At 44.3% G+C, this 23857-nt stretch overlaps 1 protein-coding gene across 2 annotated transcripts in view; it reads left to right on the forward strand.

Annotated features, from left to right (window-relative positions):
* NRAP (nebulin related anchoring protein) overlaps nt 1-23857 on the forward strand; it is a 77424-nt gene that overhangs the window by 10807 nt on the left and 42760 nt on the right. Inside the window, exons 8-20 of one of the 2 annotated variants that reach the window (XM_055119554.1) lie at nt 853-960; nt 1348-1452; nt 4605-4709; nt 5826-5942; nt 8182-8286; nt 10317-10424; nt 11368-11472; nt 15953-16051; nt 17723-17827; nt 19808-19915; nt 20181-20282; nt 22604-22801; nt 23413-23517. In XM_055119554.1, the coding sequence (XP_054975529.1) occupies nt 853-960; nt 1348-1452; nt 4605-4709; nt 5826-5942; nt 8182-8286; nt 10317-10424; nt 11368-11472; nt 15953-16051; nt 17723-17827; nt 19808-19915; nt 20181-20282; nt 22604-22801; nt 23413-23517 (1470 nt within the window). The remainder of the gene's footprint in view (nt 1-852; nt 961-1347; nt 1453-4604; nt 4710-5825; nt 5943-8181; nt 8287-10316; nt 10425-11367; nt 11473-15952; nt 16052-17722; nt 17828-19807; nt 19916-20180; nt 20283-22603; nt 22802-23412; nt 23518-23857) is intronic. The other variant, XM_055119555.1, reaches the window with a different exon arrangement.

Consider the following 23857-nt stretch of genomic DNA (forward strand, 5'->3'; position numbering starts at 1 on the left):
ATGGATGCGGGCATCCTCCTCCATGGTCCTCTCTAGCCTTCACTGATTCAGAAGTGGAGGGAGGGAGACTGGCAAGAGTGTCTCAGTCTTGGATGGGGCTGGGAAGACCTAAGATCCATTGCTTTGGGGGCAGGCTTGGGTGGTGGTGGGAAAATTTAAAGTAATGGTGGTGGGGAAATCTAATGGTGGTGGGATTGGTGTTGGAATAATGAATGTATAACTTATTATGAATAACTATAAAATAAAAAATTCAACTAAAACATTGAAAAAATAAGAACTAAGGTCTAGGTTGAGTAGAAGGAGTCCATTAGCACTGACTTTGTGAAAGCCAGATATACCAGACTAATCTTGAAGAATTCTGTTCTTGGCCTCTGCAAATTATCAGACAGAATTTCAAGAGAATTTCTACCATGTGCTCTGGTCCAGACCTAAGACCAAGAGCTCGGTGTTCTTCTGATAGGAAGTGGAAGCATGTTTACAGGATCAGCTTACTGAGTGGTTTCCTTGTGTTGGGAAACTTTAATTATCTCCCATATTTCACCTGCAGTTTTTTGAGGTCAGAAACTCTATTTCTGTGCCCAAACTGGCTCTCTGGTACATACCAGGTATTTTGCAAATATGTGCGCGATTTCACATTGAGGGTTTCTGTGTGCCAGGAGCTGTGTTGGGAATGAGAATAAAAAGGTAGATTAGACGCATTTGATTCCTAGAACAATAAGCCAGAAGTGTTCCTTTAAGTTCTGTGTTGAGAACCTGCAGGGTGTTATGGAAGCTAACTCTAGTGAACTTGTCACTCGTTCTCCTATTGGCAGATGTGCCTTGGGAGTGATTGCCTTTCTCCCCATTTTGCAGGTGAGGTACACAGAGGCCTGTGAACAGCAGAGAGGAAAAGGCAGTTTTCCTGCCATGATCACCCCAGCTTATCAAATAGCCAAAAGAGCCAACGAACTGGCAAGTGATGTAAGTGTTCACAACACATTGTCATGGGAGGGAGGAAGGAGGAAGTCCCCTGGGCCTAGCGAGACAACTTCCTGTCTACTTTTTCATGCTCTTTGGACTCCAGCAGGAGCCTCCTTTCATAGTGTTAAATAAAAAGAATTTAGGAGATTGGGTCTTCCCAACAATGCTTAGGGTGCTGGGGAATACTGTGGGCGTTTTGCTTCTAAATCCTTTTTGTCAAGGCAATGCTTTTCTATCTAAGGAACTTTTCTATCTAAGGAACACTCCCTGGACCCAAACAGCAAAAAAAAAAAAAAATTGCCTCCCCCAGGGTATATATTTGTTATCACTGGGGCCCCTGTGCAGAGAAGATTAAATTTGTTGGATTTGTGCTTTCTCTCCTAATAGGTGAGGTACCATCAGCAGTACCAAAGGGAAATGAAGGGGATGGTTGGCCCAGCTCTTGGAGCTGAGGGCACACTGACAAAGGAATGCATGGCCCTGTCTGGTCAGGTATGAGGAAAGTGACTTTCAGAGAGACTTTTCCACCGTCAGCTCTCGTGATATCAAACAGCTAGCCTGAGACACTCAGCCTGTGCACCTGTACACTGGGGCCTGACTCTGCCTTAGCTTTGCTCTATTGATAAAAAGCAGATTTTCCAAGTCTGAAAGGATCAAGCAATTACACAAGACTCTTCTTAGGAAATAGATTCCAAGCACCTTCCCTCTCAATAAAGGAAGATAGAAATATGATAGGTTTGCACAAAATGAAGCATTCTCAAGTGTTCATTCATTCATTTAAGAACATTCCCCCTCAAAAGGCAGCTCAGATAGAGAAGGGAAGACCAAGTAAAATGTGGTTGGAGATCCCGAGCGGGAAGGGAGATGCGTGCTGAAAGTAGACTAGAGACTGAACACAATGGCCACTCAATACCACTATTGCAAGGCACAACACCCAGTTTGAGTTAGAGAGATCAAAAGGGTGTACCCTGCCATAGAGGCAGGGTAGGTTGAGGGGGAAGATGGGATTGGGGAGTGGGAGGGATACTGGGTTTATTGGTGGTGGAGAATGGGCACTGGTGGAGGGATGTGTTTTCGAACATTGTATGAGGGAAAAACAAGCTAGAAAATGTATGAATCTGTATCTGTACCCTCATAGTGATTCACTAATTAAAGAATAAAATAAATAAATAAATTTATAAAATTTTCAAAAAAAAAAAACATTCCCCCAAGACTAAGGCAGACTTCTTGATAGCCCGTCACTCCCTACGCATGGCGGTAGATATTAAAGTATGTCTTGGAACATACTGAGCTCTTGAGTAGCAGGATTCATTTTCTTAACAAATGGATTCTTAATTAGGCAGCTTGATAAAGCTGCATGTCAAAGAATGAAAACCTCTTTCCTGATTTTGTTTCTTAAATGAACTACATTTTGACAAGGTGTTAAAAAGATTGAGATGAAAAATTACTAGCTAATTTTTATTTGCACACTCATCTATTTTCTGGCACTAGATAGAAAGTGGAGGAGGAAAGGGAAACATTACTTTTTCGTGTTTCTAAGTGGAGAATATTGGACTACCAAGTGTATGTACTGGAAGAGTACATTCGGTGGGATTAGCTAATGTTTTTTTCTTAGTTGTACGTTTGATTTTGTAGGCTCTACAACATATATATGACTTTTCAACAGTAATGATGTGTATGAATAGCTTGTGTCCCGTTTGCAGTTTTTTATTTGAGCAAAAAGTATGCTTTGGCTTGAAAAAGGCCATTTTATTAAGTCCATAGTAAGTTACTCCAAGGGTCCTTCAGTGCAATCAAAGTATGTGTAGTATGTGTTTTATGGATTCTCTGTTTTATATATGTTATTTAGAGTGCTTAGGACAACCTAAAAAAATCACAAGGACTTTGTATCTGTGTTTGGCACTGATATTTTATCCTATATTTGGAGGGGCTCCATCTGCCACTAGCTCATGATATATATTTTCTTATTTGTATCTGGCCATTTCTGTACATATCAATGACTGGTGAGTGCAGATTGCAGTGCTTGGTTCTTGATGATTAGAGTGTTTCCAGTTACGTGAACAACCAACACAGGAATCAGAGCCAGTGTTGTTTGATGGCACTGCTGGCAACTGTTGAGCGGACTGTTAGTGTGACATTTCACTGTGTGAGTTAGTGGGATTTGCCAGGACCTGAGGAGGAGGGCAGGAGAGAAGCAGGCACACTCTTAGATAAACTATAAATAGCTGTAGAGCCAACAAACCATTCTTCTTCCTAATGGGTGGATATATTTTTAGATTAATGGACTATCCCATGTGTCCAATTTATTAGTTGCAGTCAGTCAAGTCCCCAGTAGGAAGAAATACTGTTCCAAAAGAATTATATACATAACATGTAGTGATAGGCAGTAAAGTATGAAGCTGCTAATCAACTTTATAATATAAAATAATAGGCAAAATGAAACAAAAAAATTTTAGAGACTTTTCCTCCCTCCCTCCCTCCCTCCTTCCCTTCCTCCCTCCCTCCCTCCCTTCCTTCCTTCCTTCCTTCCTTCCTTCCTTCCTTCCTTCCTTCCTTCCTTCCTTCCTTCCTTCCTTCCTTCCTCCCTCTATTTTTCTTTCATTTCTCTCTCTCTCTCACTCTCTCTCTCTCCTCCTCCATCCCTCCCTCCCTCCCTTGCTCCCCTAAGATTTTTTTAACTTGGAAACCAAACATAAAGGAGCACTTAGGCCAAACAGTTGCCATCCTTGGCTGAAAAGGAAGCCTGGGTGTTCTCATCTGAACCAGCTGTCTTGCTGACGCACATGTGCAGGCCTCCGTCTGAGCAGGCAGACCCCCGCCTTAGAGGTGGTCAGAGGCCAAAAGAGTCATGAGGCCGAGGGAGCAGACCAAGGGCTGCTTCAGATTTGTGGGCAAAGTGTGTGGGCATACAACCGAGAAAGCAGTGTGCTTGAGGAAGGTCTGGGCCAGGAATAAGATCCCCAGAGAGAAATGAGCCTTTGCTGGGTCTTGAAGTGCATGATAGGGGAGATTTCCACAGAGATTGTCAAGGAAGCTTCCAGAGAGCTACGATCCCCTCAGTGGGGGGGGGGTAAGTATGAATGGAGGAGCTAGAATGAAATGAAGACTCAGTTCTGATATGCCCAAGCAGACATTTAGTCCCATTTCAGATCATCTTACAGCAATGTTAATCCCTCCCCTGCTTCCCTCTACAAAGATTCCAAAAGTCATAGACTGTTCTTTCTTCACATCCATCACTGGGGAAGGCGGGCCCTGGGTTGTTCACAATCTCTGCATAGATCTGCTAATCTTCCAGAGAAAGGTGGCACTTGAGACTCCTTTCCTGGTATTGGTGAAGAAAGGAATGCTCCATCACACAGTTTCCCCAGACAAGGGGAGTCTTGATTTCTCTTGTGGAAATGGGGTTGATGACCTTGGTACTAGTCAACGTCTGCTTGGTGCTACTTGTGTCCTGAGCACTATTAAGCCAGGCCGCTCTTCAGTGTCTTCCATGTTAAGCACATAGTACTGCTCCCAAGGGGGTCACTGGGGTGGACAGCAAGAATGGCCACTCCAGTGATGGGCAGTAGGACAGAGATCATAAGCTCTTCTGCCACACACTGGAAAGGAAGCACTACTGATGAAAGGTTCCTGTTGACCATCAGGGTTACCCGGACGAAAGTGAGGAACAAAGAGGAAAAGGCAGCTTCCCGGCCATGATCACACCAGCTTATCAGAATGCCAAGAAAGCCAATGAACTTGCTAGTGATGTAAGTACCATCTTGGAACAACTAGGGAACCACAGGAGGAAGAGGAGCGTGACTTTAGGACTGTGTGTGCTGAACGTGCTGGAGGGATGTGTGACTGTGTTTTTCTGAAAGTGCCGGAGGGACGTATGACTCCGAGTTGAGCTGAGAAGAGTGTTAGCCTTCAATGTCTCACCAACTTTCTGGTATCAACTTCTTTGGTCCCATTTGGACTGTTCGGTCACAGTGTCCTGCTTCATGAAGATTGGCACAGACAAACAGCGTAGCTCATTCTCCATCAGTTGAAGCCAGTGCTGGTCCAGCCAGAACAGCAGGGCATAGGAGAGATGTAGTCAAAAGGATCTTTCCAGAAATTGGAGGGTTGCTGATGAAAATAATTCCTGTGATTTTCAGACTGGGTGTGGCTTGGTTAATAAAAATATTTTTAATTGCAGGATGTTGGCCAGCGAACCATCCCTTAAAGAGGGTCTATAAATAAACTTAGTAAAGTGAATGTTCACTGTCAAGCCAATAAGCCAACTTGGACCTGGTCTAGCACAGACACCTGTTATTTCACGCCTTCCTCCTTGCTTTCTCGCTGACTCTGTTACCATGAATTTATTTTATTATTCATGTGTCCATAGTTGTGCACTTTTGCCCTGAAAGGGGAAGAAAGGGACTCTATCCCTCAGCCGAGGTGACAGAAACAGAGTAGGACAGGACAGGAAGGGTTTGGAATATGTTTGGGACATTCTCTTTTTGTTTGTTTGTTTTTGGGCCACACCTTGTGATGCTCAGGGATAATTCCTGGCTCTGTATTCACGAATCACTTATGCAGTGCTCTAGGGACCTTATGGGATGCTGGGGATCAAACCTGGGTTGGTTGTGTTCAAGGCAAGTGCCCTACTCACTGTACTATTGCTCCAGCAATGTTTGAGACTTTATGCAGAAATAGAGTGTAGCATCTGAGTATAAAAGGTGTGGAAAGCATCAGTAAGGCATTAATACAAATGAGTCCTAAAGGTTATGAAATAAATGAAGAAAAGAAGATTGTTTTCCATCATAACTTTATATTTAGTGAATGTTGACATGAAAATTCTGCCGGCACCAATTCCTGACACTCTTTGTGTGTTCTTTCAGATAAAATACAGGCAAGACTACAGTAAGATGAAGGGGGCAGCTCATTATCACTCCCTCTCTGCCCAAGACAACTTGGTTCTTAAACGGGCTCAGAGTGTGAACAAGCTTGTGAGTGAGGTGAGTATGGGTGGTGGTCACCCTCTGTGCTGTGCCTTCTGCTGTCCCCTAGGGATGGGCTCCATGACCCCAGGATGCAGGACCTTGACATCTCACATGGGCCTCACCAGAACTACCAGTTTCTCAAGACTGGTTGTGCCTTTAAACAGCAATTCATAAGCGATCTTAGAGACATATATGAATTTCATTTTTTCTCCAATGCTTCAAAATTTTTTTAAAATTTTTTATTTTATAAGGTGGTTCACAATATTTGATTACAGTTAATATTCAAACATGAATTCCACCACCATTACACCTTCCCACCAGAAATTTGGGATGTTTCCATCCCAAGCCCCAATTCCTGTCCCAAAGCACAACAGAAATGATATATTTTGTATTGTCTGATATGGAAAACTGCTGAAAATGCTACAAAAAAGTATCCATAGAGGAGACAGTGTGATTATAGTTCTATTTTGACAGGGTTAAGACATTATTTAGAATATCACTAACATGTTGTTAAGGGTTGAATGATGTGAGCTTTCGTATGATGGTTCAAAATCTTGCCTCAATTTTTCCCCAAAAACAGTAGAGACTCAAAATCCAGACAGTAGATTTCTGATTGCCTGGATATTGCATTTGCACCAAACTTTATAATAAAATGACATTGTTATCAAGCAGTAATTTAAGATTGAGAAAAGTGTTTCCAACATGGAATCTCTTATATTATCATAGTCAGATTCCTGAGAGTTGTGTAACGCGTGTACCACATGAATTTCCCTTACCTTTAAAGCCTAATTGGCTGCTAGAAGACTCTGTTTTGTTTGCATACCCAGTGATTAAGAGTTTTAGAATTGTTAGAAGTGCTTTGTGAGGAAATATCCTTTCTAGACCCCCATATTCTTTCATACCCTAGTAGCTTCTCTGAAGTGCCTTTCTTATCTGGATAAAACATTGATATAAAGTTGCATAATTATGGTATGATAATTTGACTGTACATATAGTTTTGTGGTTTTCTACTTTTATATCATACTGTGAGCATTATATCTTTCAAAGGTATATTGCTATTATTAGCTTTATAAGCTAGAATCTTTAGTAAAGGTATCATAGCACAGCAGTAGGGCGGTTGCCTTTCATGCGGCCGACCCATGTTCGATTCCTCCGCTCCTCTCAGAGAGCCCGGCAAGCTACCAAGAGTATCGCGCCCGCAAGGCAGAGCCTGGCAAGCTACCCGTGGCGTATTGGATATGCCAAAAACAGTAACAATAAGTCTCTCAATGAGAGATGTTACTGGTGCCCGCTCAAACAAATCGATGAGCAATGGGATGACAGTGATAAGCTAGAATAATAAATCATATTTCCTTTGGCCAGAGATCACAAGGGGAGCATCTATTTCTTTTTGTCCTAATGTGTGCCCAGCAAAAAGCCCAACACTACCTCTCTCTCTGGAGATCAGCCTTCAGATTCCTTCTCCAATGACTTGGGCTGACTTGGGGTCTAGTATATCACTATAGTTCATGTTACATCCAGCTACTCAGGAGGGCCGAACTTGCCAGCCCTTTTAAAATGAGGAGACATTGCATCTGCCAGTGGTTCCATTTATTGTACACCTTTGTGAAGATTACCTCATCAATTAACTTTTATTGAAGGCATAGAATAAATGAGTGCATTTATTCTATGAGCCATAGAATAAATGAGTGCATTTATTCTATGAGCACATCTATGAAACCAGAACCAGATCAAGAAACAGAACATGACTATAAGTCCAGATATGACCCCAATAGACACTTCCCACCAACTGACTGTTGGCCAACCTTACCAATATTTGCTCTTGAAAGGGACTTTACACTTTCAATTTTTCAGAACCAAATTGGTTATTTATATGCTTATTGCCTGAAAGAAAAATAATACTCTTCACTTCCAGTATTTTATGCCTTGTATTTAAAAATCCTGGGTTAAAAGTTTTATATATAAAATAAAAGAGAGAAATCCAGGACGGAAGCAATAGGGCAGGGATTAAAGCAATTGCCTGATGTGCAAGACACCTTGCTCTGTCTTGGCTCCCAAGCATGCCAGGAGTGATCTCTGAGCACAGAGCCACGAGTAAGCCCTGAACACTGCTGCTGGGTTTAGCCCAAATCAAACCAATCAAAGCAACCCAGACAAAAATCAATCAAAACCTAACCTGGTTGAGTCCTGGTGGCATTTTAAAAAGTGATGTTAGGTTTGATTCTGTTGTGCATCTGGTGTTTTGATTTCCAAGGTGGAGTATAAGAAAGACTTGGAAAGTAGCAAAGGTCACAGTATCAACTACTGTGACACACCTCAATTCAGGAATGTGAGCAAGATCTCAAAATTCACCAGTGATGTGAGTTTTTCAATGGCTAAACATTTGTTTGTGTTCCTCTTACGAACTCCATCTCCTAAGCGTGTGTGAAAGTGTCTTGGGAGAGCATGCCACAGAGACCTGTGAAATTTGATTTAGATTGCCTGCCAGCATTGGTCTACGCAGTATTGCAGTATTAGATTGCCAGCTAGGGCATTGCATTGCCGATTGCCTGCCCGGATTGGCCCATGCACTGTTAGGTTCCTTGCCAGGATTGGTTCACGCAGTCTTCAATTACTTGTTGGGATTGGCCCGTGCAGGGTTAGATTCAGCCATGACTCTTGTCATATGCTCGACTTGAGTCCTCAGGGCAGACAGACTACCTTTCTGCATCCTTCATGTAGTGTAGTGTCTGGGTCCTAGTGCTGGCTGCTTCTGAGAGCTTGGCTGAGCATGCGAAAACCCCATTCAACATAACTTTGTGTCTCTTAGTTAATATCCAAACTCATTTAACCCTCACAGCTACCTGGGGAGCCAAAGCTTGGTTCCCATCTTACAGATTATCATTTATGTGCTTGAGTGGCATTTGAAAACTAAGAAATTCGCAGGAACTATCTGGTGGTGTCTCCTTAAGAGCACCAACTACCCATGCCAGGTTATGTGATTGTACTTTTTTTTTTCTGAGCCATATTTAAAGGTAAAATTTTTAACTGCAAGGGATTCCACGAGGTTCAGTGAAGAATTTCCTTTGCAAAAATGCAGAGGTTAATAGCACCAACCTTGGAACAGCAGAGATTGCTGAAAGTGCTGAGTGCATGTTTTTTATGCAGGAGACCAGGGTGGTATCCTGGGCACTACATGAGTTCCCAAGTACCACCATGATTGACAGACCCCTGAGTATTAGACTTGTTGTAGCCCCTGAGCACTGCCAGGTGTGAACCAAAAAAACTTTTAAAAGAAAGCACCATCTTGGGGCTGGAGCGATAGCATAGCGGGTAGGGCGTTTGCCTTGCACGTGGCCGACCCGGGTTCAATTCCCAGCATCCCATATGGTCCCCTGAGCACTGCCAGGAGTAATTCCTGAGTGCAGAGCCAGGAGTGACCCCTGTGCATCTCCGGGTGGAAAGAAAGAAAGAAAGAAAGAAAGAAAGAAAGAAAGAAAGAAAGAAAGAAAGAAAGAAAGAAAGAAAGAAAGAAAGAAAGAAAGAAAGAAAGAAAGAAAGAAAGAAAGAAAGAAAGAAAGAAAGAAAGAAAGAAAGAAAGAAAGAAAGAAAGAAAGAAAGCACCATCTTTGGATCTGGTTTACCTGGTTCCATAATTAGCCAAATGGCTGAGTTTGGGAAGTTGCTTAATCTTTTTGAACTAGAGCTGTGAGGACTGTCTGAGAAAAATATAATTGTGCCTGTTTAAATACTCTGCTTCTCTGCATCTTCATGACTTCATGACCTCCTAGGGTACCTGGTTTTAATATATTTTATCAGACACTACTTAGAGCCTCTCGTGTATGACTTCCTGTCACCCCACTTGCTCTCTGTTTGATAAACTGCATTTGGGACATAGCATCTTGATTCCACATGGTTGCAATGGCATCCAATCTTTGGATGCAGATTTTGGCAGAGCTCAGGTTTCATTATTTATTTAGAGAGAGAGGTGACAGCATTTCTAAATGTGGTGAGTGGTACCAGTACCCAGCATGGGGCTTTGCACGTGGGGCTTCCACAGTCAGTACTTGGCCTTTAGAGGACTCCATCCTCATAAGCTTCAGACTGGGAAAATACAGTGTATTCACAGTGGCAAATGTTCAACCAAATCAGGTCTGAGTTATGCTGTCTGTGCCCATCAGAACCTATTGTTTTGTATGCTTCCCTTCGTCTAACTTCTCATGCTTGTTTAAAATTTTAGAATAGTTCTAAGGTGTTTTGTTTTTTAAAAAATTCAGTGATGGACTCACTACTTCAATTGGTTCTGCTTAATCACTTAGATGTTCAGTGTAGCGCATGAAAATGAATAGTCTATCTCGACCACGCCAGGAGGAGACTGGTGTTTGCTGACAGTATCATGTTTTCATGCAGAACAAATACAAAGAAAATTACAAGAACCACATGAGAGGCCACTATGAAGGGGTCGGTATGGACAAACGGACACTCCATGCCATGAAAGTTGCAAATCTGGCCAGCAACGTGAGTCGCTTTGTTGATCCTGGACATTTGGGGTGGGGGGAGTTGGGACATGAACATTTCAGCCAATTCCTTTTTAACCTCCGTTAGCCTTTTGACCCACAAGAGCTTCTAAATTGTTAATCAATATAACCAAGGCCAGGCAAAACCCTTAACATTTTTCAAAAGCATCAATTTATTTATCAACTGAGCCATGGGAAGAAAAGCTTTTAGTTTCTGAAAGGGGAAGATAAATGGATGAATGTCATCTGATTTGAAATTCCACCAGTTTCCCAAGTGTGCATTTGGCATAGGTTGGTGAGTGGGTGGGTGGGTTGATTCATTTCTTCAGCACTTGTGCTCACGAAGACCCACTATGGCTAGACACCAGTCAAGGTAGTGAGGTAAAAAAAAATAGATCCTGCCCCCAGTTTCCTTGTCCTGTATAAATTGTTCATTACTTTTTGACTTTGTCAGTTCCACTTATAGGTTTGCAAATACTAAGTTGCAAATCTTGGACATTAAGGACACCTAGAAGAAACTGATTTTAGTATTAACACATACACATGTCAGATTTCCTCTGCTTGAGTATGTCAAATTAGACCTTTGGAAAAATAGTCCGAGACTTTTAACTCCTCCTTTATTTTCTTAGAGCCAGTCAAGCAGCTCTTCCATTATAATGCAAATGCATCATAGTGTGCAAATGCTTCTTTTTAATAAAAGCTGCATGGGGTTTTATAATTAATAAGAAAAATTAAATGTGCTATAGATGAAAATTTTGGATTAATTTAGGGGAAGTATTTAAGTTAATTAAAGACAACGTGTTAACACACTTGAGTTTTCTTTGGAGGTGATGATATTGATTTAATTTTGTTTCTGGTTACTTTTCAGTTATTTCCTATGATGTTCACGCAAGGTCAAAAGAAAGTGGGAACTAATTTCTCTTGCTCTTTTCTTTGCATTTTAGGTTGCCTACAAGGCGGATTACAAACATGATATTGTTGACTACAACTACCCGGCAACTCTTACTCCTTCCTACCAAACAACCATGAAGCTGGTGCCTTTGAAAGATGTAAGTCCTCCTCCAGGCATCCTTCCTGCTTTATCCCTTGTGCCTTTCTTGGGTAGAAGGTGGGTGGTGGGAAGGGGAAGCTAGAACAGTTTTTGGGACACGAAAGGAATTGAGAGAGGGGAAATTATTCTGTTAGGAAGTCCATAAACATGTTTGAAAACAGATTTTTCAGAGTTAAGAAAGGACCCCCAACCTTTAAAATAACATTAGGTTCTATTTAATCTTTTAGAATTGGGTTGACTAGGTCTTCTTCTGGACACGTTTAAGTAACTGTTCCTTAGCAGTGAAGAGTGCTTTTTGATTTTGGTTTCTAAATTTGTGAATTAGGACTGAAGGAAGTAAAATAAAATGGTTCTAGGTTGAGAAAATGGTACACTTTTAAGCAATTTTTTCCTCAGGAGCATTTTGGAAATAAGTATGGAATTTAGACTATATTACTCATTATTATGCTTGTTATGTATGGCAGGAATTTAATTTATTTGTCATTCAGCTTATCCACAAAGACATATGTATAGTTAATTAAATTTATTATTTTCTGATCATAAGAATTTTACTGCATGCTTCACTGTATCACAGATACATCGATTTGCTCAAGTGGGCACCAGTAATGTCTCCATTGTGAGATTTGTTGTTACTGTTTTTGGCCTATCGAATACAGCCACGGGGAGCTTGCCAGGCTCTGCTGTGCGGGCAAGATACTCTCAGTGGCTTGCCGGGCTCTCCAAGAGGGGCGGAGGAGTCGAACCTGGATCAGCCGAGTGCAAGGCAATCGCCTTACCTGCTGTATTATTGCTCCAGCCCTTACTTCATGTTTATTACAGAAAAATTTAAAAGCATAGGAAAATACAAAGACAAAATAAGCTATTTCTTATCTTTAAAAATACTTATTTATTTATTTATTCATTAACTTTTTTTGTTGTTTTGAGAGCTACAACTAGCTGTGCTTGGAAGTTCTTCCCAGCTCAGTGCCTGGGGTCACTCCTGACAGTGCTCAGGGCTCATGCAATGCTGGGTTTCCTGCATGCAAAGCACATGCTCTAGTCTTTGAGCCATCTCCCCAGTCCAGTTTCATTTTAATTATATCATTTTAATTATTTTATTTTAATTCAGTTTATTTTAATTTGCCGAATTGAAGTTGAATTTATTTAAATTTATAATACAGATAAATTTAATTTGTTAATTTAGTTTAGCAAATGTTTTCATTGAATTTGAACTTATTTGAATTCATTCTATTTGAAATTTTTTCATTACATTCACTTTGGTTTACAAGAGTATAAATGTTCAGATATCTGAGGTTTCCACACCACACTCCCCATACCACACTGCCAAGATGTCCCCATCATGGTGCATTAGAAACTCTTAGCATCGTCCTTTATGTGGTAGCCTTAATTTTGTGGTCAAGGATTTAGTTTGAAGGGAGAAGTTTGACTACTCTTTCAAGTTCTTGCTTGTCATCAACCTGTTCAGGTTTCCCATTTTCTTCTGATTTAGTCTTGGTAGGTTGCATAGTTCTAAAATTTCTCTATTTCTGGGGCTGGAGCCATAGCACAGCGGGTAGGGCGTTTGCCTTGCACGCGGCCGACCTGAGTTCAATTCCCAGCATCCCATATGGTCCCCTGAGCACCGCCAGGGGTGATTCCTGAGTGCAGAGCCAGGAGTAATCCCTGTGCATCGCCAGGTGTGACCCAAAAAGCAAAAAAATGTTCTCTGTTTCTTCCAGGTTCTTCATTACTGGTACAAATCATAGTAACCTTTTGATCCTTTGTATTTCTGAGGTGTCTGTTGAATGCTAGAACTCCCATGGGACTGTGGGCCTGGTTCTACCTCACGGCAGTTGGCTGGGTCTGGGTGCCAGTACTCCCACGTAGATCTCTCTAGTTCCAAAGTAAATGTGCATTTACCACCTTAATGTAGGAAATTTAGTACTAGAGAGTCCGAGAATCCATTTGCAAGGACATTTGGGGGTCTCTCTGTCCGTTCACCTTAAAGTCATCCAATAGCTATGAAATTGAACAAATAAGCACCAGTTCCAATTTAGAGCGTGTGCCCTTCTGATGTATCTTATAAGCACTCATGGCATTGAAACAAAACTCCAACTTTAGCAAAAGTCCCCGCAGAAAGTAGGCTGAGGCAATGACCAAGCAACCTCTGATGTTGTGAAGCTGTGATTAATCATGGGGACTATTAATTATGTCCTGCAGAGGAAACTAATTATGCTGTGCAGTATGCTTAATGCAGAATCACTGGGAAGTAATGTGCCATTAAAAAATGAAGTTTCTGTGACACTTTGTCTTGCATAATTCTGAATTCTAATAGATGGCTATGAGATGATAATTTTCCTCTGAATTTATGCATTAAAATAAAACTGTGCTCTAACCTCTCTAGTGGTTGACATAAAAAAAACCTTTATATTTACTAATTTTCCCTACATACCCCATAGCCAGAGCTCCAATGTACTGAACCTGTTCTCCTGGAATCATTAACTAAAAAGCACAAAGTAGTGTTGCCACTTGTCTTCAAATCCAACAAAACACTCTATGGCCATCATCAGGACCCTTCTAGACCCTTTTCTCAAAGCTAATTTGTTACTCATTGGTTTGTGTCTGGAGTATATTTCCCTGTGCACACAACATTGGTTCTGGTGATGGAGAATCCCTGGTGCATCTGTAAAACCACAGCATTTCCAAGATGGTGATTTTGGTAAGCCAGACTCATAGAACACATACAGGCTGAAATCCACGTAGGGGAGGCAGAACACAAGGTTTTTCCTTCCAGCCCTGATGTCTGCTGTGGGGCCTTGAGTCTGTCACTTGGGATCTCTGTGCCTTAGTTTTCTCACTGGACAGGAGAGCTAATAATAGCACCTACCCGAAGGGTGGCTGCAAGGGTTGCAAGCATAAATATGTATAAAGAACTTGAGCTAATACCAGGCACAGAGGAGTAAGTGGTAGTGTTTAGTCTTCATTGTTATTTGCCGATGTCGGGACAGGCAGGAATGGAATGTGTGCAGGGAGAGATGGAGTATGCAAGCTGACTCTTGCATTGATTTCATTAAGTCAATGGGTTTTAAAAATATTGAACAGTAGGCAGCATTTAAACATGATAAAGTTTTAGCAAGGTATGTCTTCTAGTTTCTTGGAATAATTGAAAAATATGGTTTCCACATTGTTGTCATTGTGTGTCGTATCTCTCTTCTTGAATTATTCTTTGACATTCATTAGTCAACTCTACAAAGTTGTGGGGAACCGGGAGTCGGTGAACCAGGCTGCTCTGGGCATCCCCCTTCTTCTCTCCTAAACCTACATTTCTATCACCAGAAACTCCAGACAGGAGACTGTGGGGGCATCCAGGGGCTGTGTCCAGGGTAAAGACAGGCCAGAAATGTCTTTCCAAGATTATCAATGCTCCATCACCCCCTGTGGCCTTGGTTGGACTTGTGTCTCTTTCCTTTCTCCTCTTAAAAAAAAAGACAAAAAAACTTCTTTTCCAGGCCAGCATGATAGTACACCAGGTAGGGTGCTTTCCTTGTATGTAGGACCTGGGTTTGATACCCAGCACCCCATACGTTCCCCTGAACCAGGAGTCATCCCTGAGTGTAAAGTAATCCTTGATGAATATTGAGGGAGACCCAACATCCAAACCCAAACCAGAACAAACAGCAAAAAACTCTTCTTACCCTTTCAAGTATGAAACACATCTAGAAAAGCACCGCAGGTATTGATACACAATTTGAGTTATTATTAAGGGCCCATGTTTCTTGGGCAATGTTCCTCAGAGCTGGTTTTCGGGGAGGTGGGGGGGTGCATTTGTGCCCAAATGCCACACTGCTTTCCCAGGTGGGTAGTGCCAGCCCACACCTCTGCCTGCAGCATCCACAATCAATGCCCACAGCCTCCACAGAGGTGTGTTCTGGCCAACATCTGGCGTGGTCAGCAGTTTTAGGCCCCCTCTTTAGAGAGAATGGAGGGCTGTCTCCATGAGGTCTGAAAACAGGATCGCTGGGGGCCAGGGTTCATGAGCACCTCCCTGACACTTGCTCGATGTTCCCCGGGCCCGCCTGGGGTTCCGGTTCAGCCACTCCCTCTTCCATCTCTTCTTCTCGCCGGGGAATGGGTGTCTGTGGGTCTCCCATTGTAATCAAAACCTGCCGCTGGTGACTTGAAGAAAGTCACACTTTCTCAAGTGTGACTCTGTAGGGCTCCCTGGGAGGAGCAGAGCTCGGCTGGGTGAAAAACTATTATGTAGTTTTTCAGATTAACTGAATTTGAATAATATGCATTTCAAGTTATTAATAAGTCTCTTCACTTAGTAATATGTATGATTTTTTTCTTTATCTGTTTATGGTTTAACAGCTGATTTTCATCACCCTGAACATTTCATTTAGGGATGCACCAAATTGCATGTACATTTATCCACTCTCCTGTGGAAGACATTTGCATGTTATATTTTTTGTGACATCTTCCTGTGTCTCTGTCCCCAGGCCAACTACAGGCAGAGCATCGACAAGCTCAAGTTCAGCTCCGTGACCAACACGCCGCAGATCATTCAGGCCAAAATTAATGCCCAGCAGCTGAGTCACGTAAGTGGCCGCTCCCTGCCCAGCAGGCCCGGGACCTGGGGTGGCTCTGCCGCTTCCGGAGAGCGGGATGCTCCCCAAGTCCCTTCCTTCCATCAGGGCTGTGGCTAACAACTCTGACTGTGGCTCCTTCACCCAGTCGAGGGTGGACACAACAGCATGATGAGGACCCCCACATTCCTGACCCAGCAAAACGACAGCCCCCAGGCCCATTTCCCAGCTTGGCTGATAATCAGTTTACAGCCAGTCTGGCTTCCTCTATCTCCCTCTCCACTGCACCCTCCCCATGTGATTTTGAAGAAAATCCCAGGTATTTTGGGTTGGAGCGATAGCACAGTGGGTAGGGTGTTTGCCTTGTATGCTGCCGACCCAGGTTCGATTCCTCCACCTCTCTTGGAGAGCCCAGAAAGCTACCCAGAGTATCTCGCCCACATGGCAGAGCCTGGCGAGCTACCCGTGGTGTATTCGATATGCCAAAAAAAGTAACAAGTCTCACAATGGAGATGTTACTGGTGCCTGCTCGAGCAAATCGATGAGCAACAGGATGACAGTGACAGTGACAGTGATTCTATAAATGATGATCTAGAGATAGTGCAGTGTGAATCTCTGGGAACATTAAAAAAACATACTTACCTCATTTTTTTATCATATCAATCAAGAAAGAGTACAGTAACTCTTTTTTGTTTGTTTGTATGTTTGGTTTTGAGGAGGCCACCCCCAGAAGGGCTCAGGGTTTATTCCTGGCTGGACACTTAGGGATCACTCCTGGTGGGGTTCTGAGGACCATTTGCAAATGCTGGGGATTGAACTGGAGTGGGCCACATCCAAGACAAATATTTGCCCTGTACTCCTGTACTATCTCTCTGGGCCTGGAGCAGAAATTCTTGAAATCAACATTGTCCAAGCGGCAGTCAGTGTTCCCATCTCTTAGACAACAGTGACTGTCATTTATTGTTTGCTTGACTCAGAATTTAAGGCCCATACTTACTTTGTGACTGATGTGTCTTTACGACATCCCGAGGTCTCCCTTGGATCTCTCCTTTTCTCACAAATTGTTTGTGCAGGAAGCTGGGTGGTTTGTCCTTCTCCCAGATAGACCTTTGCCAACCCTCTGCCACAGAGGAGCCTCGTGTCCCCCTGGCTGCAGAATGCCATGGGACAGAGCAGGCGGCTCTCTCAGGTTCAGGCTCCTTATTGGGCAGGGCTGGTACGGGAGGAAGACTATGCTCTCCTGTGGGAATCACACTCCTTGTCTCGGGCGGGCTCTCGGTGCTTGTGGAAGACGCCTCTTACGCCATCCGGGCAGGCACTTGGTAGTTACTCTCTGCGTATCTCCTCAGCACTGAGCACCTTTTCTGCTATAGCCATGAGTTAGAGAAAAGTTTCCTCAAGTGTTTTAAAGGCAAGTTGGTGAGGCAGCCGCCAGGAATTCTTCCTCACACTCCTTCCTTGGAGGCTGCCATTGCATTATTTCATTTTTCATTTGACATCTTCTATCTGTTAACATAAAATTTTAGTTTCTCTTGGTTAAAGGCCCCTTTCCAGAAATTTTCTCCCCACTAATGTTCTCGGAGGGGAAAAGGAGTGTGTTCTCTTCAAAGTTCTCCTTGGGCCTTCTTGAGAACCTTGCATTTAACCTCCATGAGGTAAAATTATTTTATTTTAAACCAACAGGTGAACTATCGTGCTGACTATGAGAAGAACAAGTTGAATTATACCTTGCCACAGGATGTGCCTCAGCTAGTGAAGGCCAGAACCAATGCGGAGCTGTTCAGTGAGGTAAGCCAGCAAACTTACCTCACTGAGGGTGGGTGGGATGGGGGCGGCAATCACTGAGTTAAAGCTGGAGGACCAGGTTGGCTCAACAAATGGGCTCCGTGTGCAGTGAGAGTTTCACCAAAGGCATCCAGAGTGTTGTAACTTCTGCATGAGACACTGGATCATTCACTGGGGTGGTAAGATAGCCATTTAACTCTTATTTTGTTTTATTTTGGAATCCTACCCAAAAGTGCTCAGGGATTGCTCTTGGCTCAGGGATAACTCCTGGGAAGTCACAGGGGGCACCAAATGGTGTGTTAGAGATTGAACCTGGGTCAGTCTTATGTAAAAGAAGCACATTACCAGCTGCTGTATTCTCTCATTGTATTTAATGCTCATTGCCTCTACACACACACACACACACACACACACACACACACACACACACACACACCAGCAGCAGCAGCATCAAAGCTGATTTGGATGGTTCCATACCATGTGGGGAAAAGTTAACTTAAACAAATAAATTCTCCCTTCTTGGGCTGTTGAGAGAACACAGCAGGCTGGAGAGCAGACTTTGCACGTGGGAGGTCAGGGGTTGATACCTGGCACCCTGTGGTCCCCAAGCACTACTGGAAGGATCCCAGAGCACTGAGTCCTGGAGACCACGAGGGTGTGGCCCAAATCCCACCCTCTATCCTTTTGCAAAAATAAATAAGTAAATAAAAATCCCTCCTTCTCTTCCCCTGTTCGGTGGTGGGGTATCCCACTCTGGTACACAAGAGTGTAAAGCTCTTGGTTGTGGAGCTTGTACACTTTCACTGTGGGGAATCACTGATGATCTCACACCAGGTCATCACCCTCAATGCTCACAGGTCCAGTGAGGGGGTCACAACCGTCTAGCTGCAGGTGCATGTTGTGGTTGTAGTGCCCACCAGGGGTCGCTGTGGTGCCTACGGTCCTTTTTGATGCTCTCCCCTATGCCTGGCTTGCGGTGTGGCCCCGAGCAGCAGTTTGTGGTGATGGGAGTCTCAGAGCAGAGCTGCCGGGATCCCGCTGGGCACATGTGACGACACCGAGAATTAAACTCATGGCCTCAGGCTTGCAAGGCAGGTCCTGAGGTCATGGAAGTCAGTGCTCAACCCTGGAAATTTACCTTCTCGTATCAGTCTTAAATCGATAGGCTTCCTGGAGCCCCAGGTGAACTCAGATTAGGAATGATCCTCATTCCCAGCGGGGCTGGGGAAGAAAATTAAATTAAATTAACTAACAGTTTTGAATTCTTATGCTCAACTGGGTCCCGAGGCAGACTCTTTATGATTACCCCATTATCATAATCCCTAGCACATACCTAGGGCCATGGTGATGCCATGGGTTAAAACCCAGACCAGAGAGTCCAGTTGGCCATGCCCCTTTTAGTCCACATGAGCCCTCATGAACTTATTGCTATCTCTGAGCCTTCCCCATGTGGAGATGACTTTATGATAGAAGGTACTGAGGGAAAGGCCACTAAGCTATGGGCTGTCCGCGTGGTGAGGTGGATGCCTCACATCTCTGTGGCAGTTGATCAACTTCTGGCCCACTTATAGGCAAGCCGCTTTACTGTCACTCCCACCGAGAGAGAGAGAGAGAGAGAGAGAGAGAGAGAGAGAGAGAGAGAGAGAGAGAGAGAGAGAGAGAGAGGAGAGAGAGTGATCATATCTTTACACTTTACAACGGGCCAACTCAGGCCTAAACAGGCCACCAGTTGCTCAAGGTCATGTGGTCAGGAGACAGCCGAGGAGTTGGGTCAGCTGTCTGGGTCTTCCCTGGGTCCTGAGCCCTCACCCCTGCCCCCCAAGAAGTCCAGGTCTTTGTTGATGAGTGCTATGATCGCTTTGGTCATTTGCAGCCAAGATTCTTGCCTGTAAAGCTGTGAAGAGGAACAAACCAATTTGGAGTTTTACATTGATTTCTCTGTAAGTCTCGTCACTCCTATTCACCGGTGCTTCTGTTTGTCAGGTTAAGTACAAAGAAGGCTGGGAGAAGACGAAGGGGCGAGGATTCGAGCTGAAGCTGGATGCCATGTCTCTGCTGGCTGCCAAGGCCTCCGGAGAGCTTGCTAGCAATGTAGGTTTCCTCTCATTAGCTCAGAAACGCATTCCAAGTCGTCCCAATCAAACGCCAGTGGGCCTGCTGGAAAAAAAAAAATAACGGCAGCTAACATTGTAAACAGGGCAATACTTTCATCTTCTGCTGGGTTTGTGCAAGCGGGGAGGTGTTATTTATATTTTTTTCCCCCGGAATTGTTCCCCCTCACTCTTGTTAAAAACCAGAGCCCCTTAGGTGCCAGGCTGCTCTCTCACTCATGGCAGACTTTCTTCCTTCTCTCAAGATTAAGTACAAAGAGGAGTATGAGAAAACAAAAGGCAAAGTCATGGGAACTCCCGACTCGAAGCTTCTGCACTCCCTGCAGGTCGCCAAGATGAGCAGCGAGGTAAGCTTCGTGCCTCCCCACCCTTTCTGGAGAATTGTGTTGCTTTAAAGTTTTTTTGCGGGGCCTGCTTCCACCGGAGACAGCTACCTTTGTACTGACTTCTGCCTACAGTTGTTCTCCGAGCTTGCCTGAGCGGTTTGCTCACTTTCTTTATTTGCCAAAGCATCCTGTTCTTGGAGAGTAGATGTGAAGTGTGTTCCCTAAGGGGGACCGGCATCTTCTGATCAAGGTACAAAGGTGTCCGGCTACATTGATTTATTCCGTGGGTTTTTAACCAAGCAACTACGGTGCTCAGGATATTTTTCGAGACCTGGGGCTGTAAGAAGAAAGAACCCCCAATGGGTTCCTCAGTACTGGAGCTTAGTTCTCCTTAAAGAGTTGGGGAGTCAGCGTCCTATTTATCTGCATGGTGTCCTGGGTGAATCCGGTGACTCCAAATGCACATAGTATGCAAAATAGTGAGCAGGAGGCCACGCCTTGAGCTTGGGCCAGAGGTCGCATGCCTTGCATGTGCAAGACCCTGAGTTGGACCCCTGACACACTGCATATCCCCTCCTCCCTCAGTGGCCCCAAGCAGTGCTGGATACAGCTCTGAAGGCCCCTAGCACTGTAGCAACAGGGCAGTGCTATATCACTAGGAGGGGACTGGAGCTTTGCAGTGCCAGGCCCGGTTGGCCAAGAACTGCTGAATTGTTTGAAGTAGCCTCTGGACCCTCTGAGCACTGCTTGGGGGACTGCCTCCCCCCGCCCCAAGAAAACTAGCAAACAACTGTTATATCTAGATTCCAACCATTTACAATGCTGCTGCTAATGTACAGTTTTACTGACTAGTGATTAACTGCGGTCACAGTCACTTACCAAAAGTCTGAGTTCTGCTGGAAGGGTCAGGTTGGCAACTAATGGAGTCTTCCCTGCAGTGCCAAACAGGCAAAACGGACTCACGGGCATCATGCTTTGCTTTACAGTTACCAGGCCTCAGTGATGACGGCAGCTTTTCGGGCTTCAGTCATGCAGCCTATAACATTACAGAGAAGTTTTCAGGCCCTTGACTGGAATGTGAGAGTTGACCTCCGGGTCTTCATTTTAGACAGGTCTTCAAATAAGTCTCCTGAAGCGTCCAGTCATGAATCATACAGAGACACTTAGCATTCAGCCTAGGACAGACAGAGAATGAAATGACATTTTATACTTGCAGTTGGAGAAATCAGGACCAAGCTTGCCTTTTTTGGTGGGTGGGGCATACCCAAAGGTGCTCAAGCTATACTCCTGGCCCTGTGCTCAGGGCTCACTCATGGTGAGGCTCAGGGGATTCTATGGGGTGCTGGGGATTAAACCCTGGACTTTATCTCATGCAAAGTCACTGATGATGGGGTAGGAGTAGAGAATTACTCTAGAATTAGATTCGCTGGCCCCGTACTGCTTCTACTATAGTATAATGCCTTCTCATGTCATCATACTCGGTTATTACCATCACCACCACCACCATCATCACTGCCAACACAAACACCATCATTACCATCATCACCACCACTGTCAGTATTTGCCATTATCACCCTTGCCATCACCACTCTCATCAGCAGCACCATCATTAATTACCATCACCACCACCATGAATGACCACGTACATCACCATTAATGACCATCCTCATCATCATCACCACCATGACCCCTGCCATCAGCATCAGCACCATGAGTTACCATCCTCACATCACTATTATTTGCCATCATCGCCTCCCTCCCGGTCAGCCCCACTGATGACCGTTACCACTGTCACCACCCGCCCCATCACTGCTATCACCATCATCGGTCATTGTTTCCATCTTCATTGCTAAGATTCCTCAAAGGCTTATTTTATGCTGGTCTCGGCACTAGACCCGTTTCAGCTACAATTTCATTAATTTTGCCACAGAAAATGAACCCTTAAGGGCAAAGATGTGGTATTCTCGAGGACATCCAGGAGGCAAAGGATAGAGATATGACTTGAACTCAAGTTTGTTGAGCTTTGGAGCCCCAGCTTTTTTGTTCTGCCTCTTAAAGTATTTCTAGAAACCAGAAAGTATCTTCCTCCCGAAGCAGGTAGGTAAAAAAAGATTTAGGACTGGTAGTGACCAAGGATGTGGAACCAAATCTCCCCAGTGCCACCGCCCTCCAGAGCCCAGACCTGACCAGTCCTATTTTCTAGATGGATGGCATTGCCCAGAGTGCTGGTTCCCCAGAAGTCACTTTCAGATGTTGCAAGATTTCCACTTTCCCCCTATGTTTTCTTATCACTCCTGCAAAGGCAGGCCTTGCATAATGGGCCTTACTTTGGTACTCTCAAGGTTGAATACAAGAAAGGCTTTGAAGAGAGTAAGACTCAGTTTCATCTGCCCATGGACATGGTAAACATCAGGCATGCGAAGAAGGCTCAAGCTCTCGCCAGTGACCTGGACTATCGAGAAAAGCTGCATGAATACACGGTGTTGCCAGAAGATATGAAGACTCAGTGGGCCAAGAAGGCCTCAGGGCTCCAGAGTGAGGTGAGCCCAGGCTCATGCCTTTCTCCCCAGGCAGCTCTTGCAATTATTGCAATAGCAGAGTGACATTTGTGAAGAAGCTTTGAATCCATGCTGGGTCTGTTGTAGAACCCAGAGGCCTGGGAGGAATTGCTGGAGATGTATCAGCTCCAGGGAGGAAGACCAGGGAGGGGAGGCAGAGCGGAGACTAGAGTGTCGAGATAGGTACAGTGGAGACAAGGGGGTGATGTTTGGGGCACAGAGCTAAAGTCAGGACCTATTAGTGATGAGGCTAAACAGTGCAGAAGAAAGTACCGACAATGATGGTAAGTCAGTGTTGGAATTCAGCTGGTTGGCAGACAAAGCCCTTGGTCAAAAAGTCTGAGAAGTCCTCTCTTTGGTAAGGTGTTCCAGTGAGGGTATTTCAGGACTGAGATACAATACAAAAGGAGTCTTGTGGTATCAATCCCCAAGTAGCATTCCGCCTGACTAACTCTAAAAGATTAGGGGGCAGCGAGGTCTTTTAGAAAGACAGATGCAGGTGTGCAAGTGCTAGGGCTTTGCTAACTCTCCTTTTCCCATTGCCCACTCTGTGCCCAGGTATCTGATCACAGTCTCATCTCTCTCCCTTGCAGCTGCAGTACAAGGCGGACCTGGCATGGATGAGAGGCGTTGGGTGGTTGACCGAGGGTAGCCTCAATTTGGAACAGGCCAAGAAGGCTGGACAGCTGGTCAGCGAGGTAACCTGAGCCTAGAGCCCTGGATTCTAGTAATTCTCAGCGCCCGGGTCCTGCCAAGAGTGTCTTTGTCCTCTGCTCACCCCTCTCCTAACCCCAGGTCTCTTCTGAGGGTAATTCAGAGCCCTGTGTGTTCATGTGCACCTGTAGTTACCCATGTAACTCCTGAGGGAACTTTCCAGACCTTAAGACTTCCTGGTGAGGTGTTCATGGAAACCTGTCTGTTTTCTTTAAGTTAGAGCCAAAGAATTGTTCAGAAGGGCAGTGATATAGTTAGCAAGTGTATTATTTGGGAAGTGCGTCTCTCTCTCTCTCTTTCTCTGTGTGTCTGTGTGTCTGTGTG

This window comes from Sorex araneus, chromosome 11, assembly GCF_027595985.1.
Source record: "Sorex araneus isolate mSorAra2 chromosome 11, mSorAra2.pri, whole genome shotgun sequence".
Classification (NCBI taxonomy): Eukaryota; Metazoa; Chordata; class Mammalia; order Eulipotyphla; family Soricidae; genus Sorex; species Sorex araneus.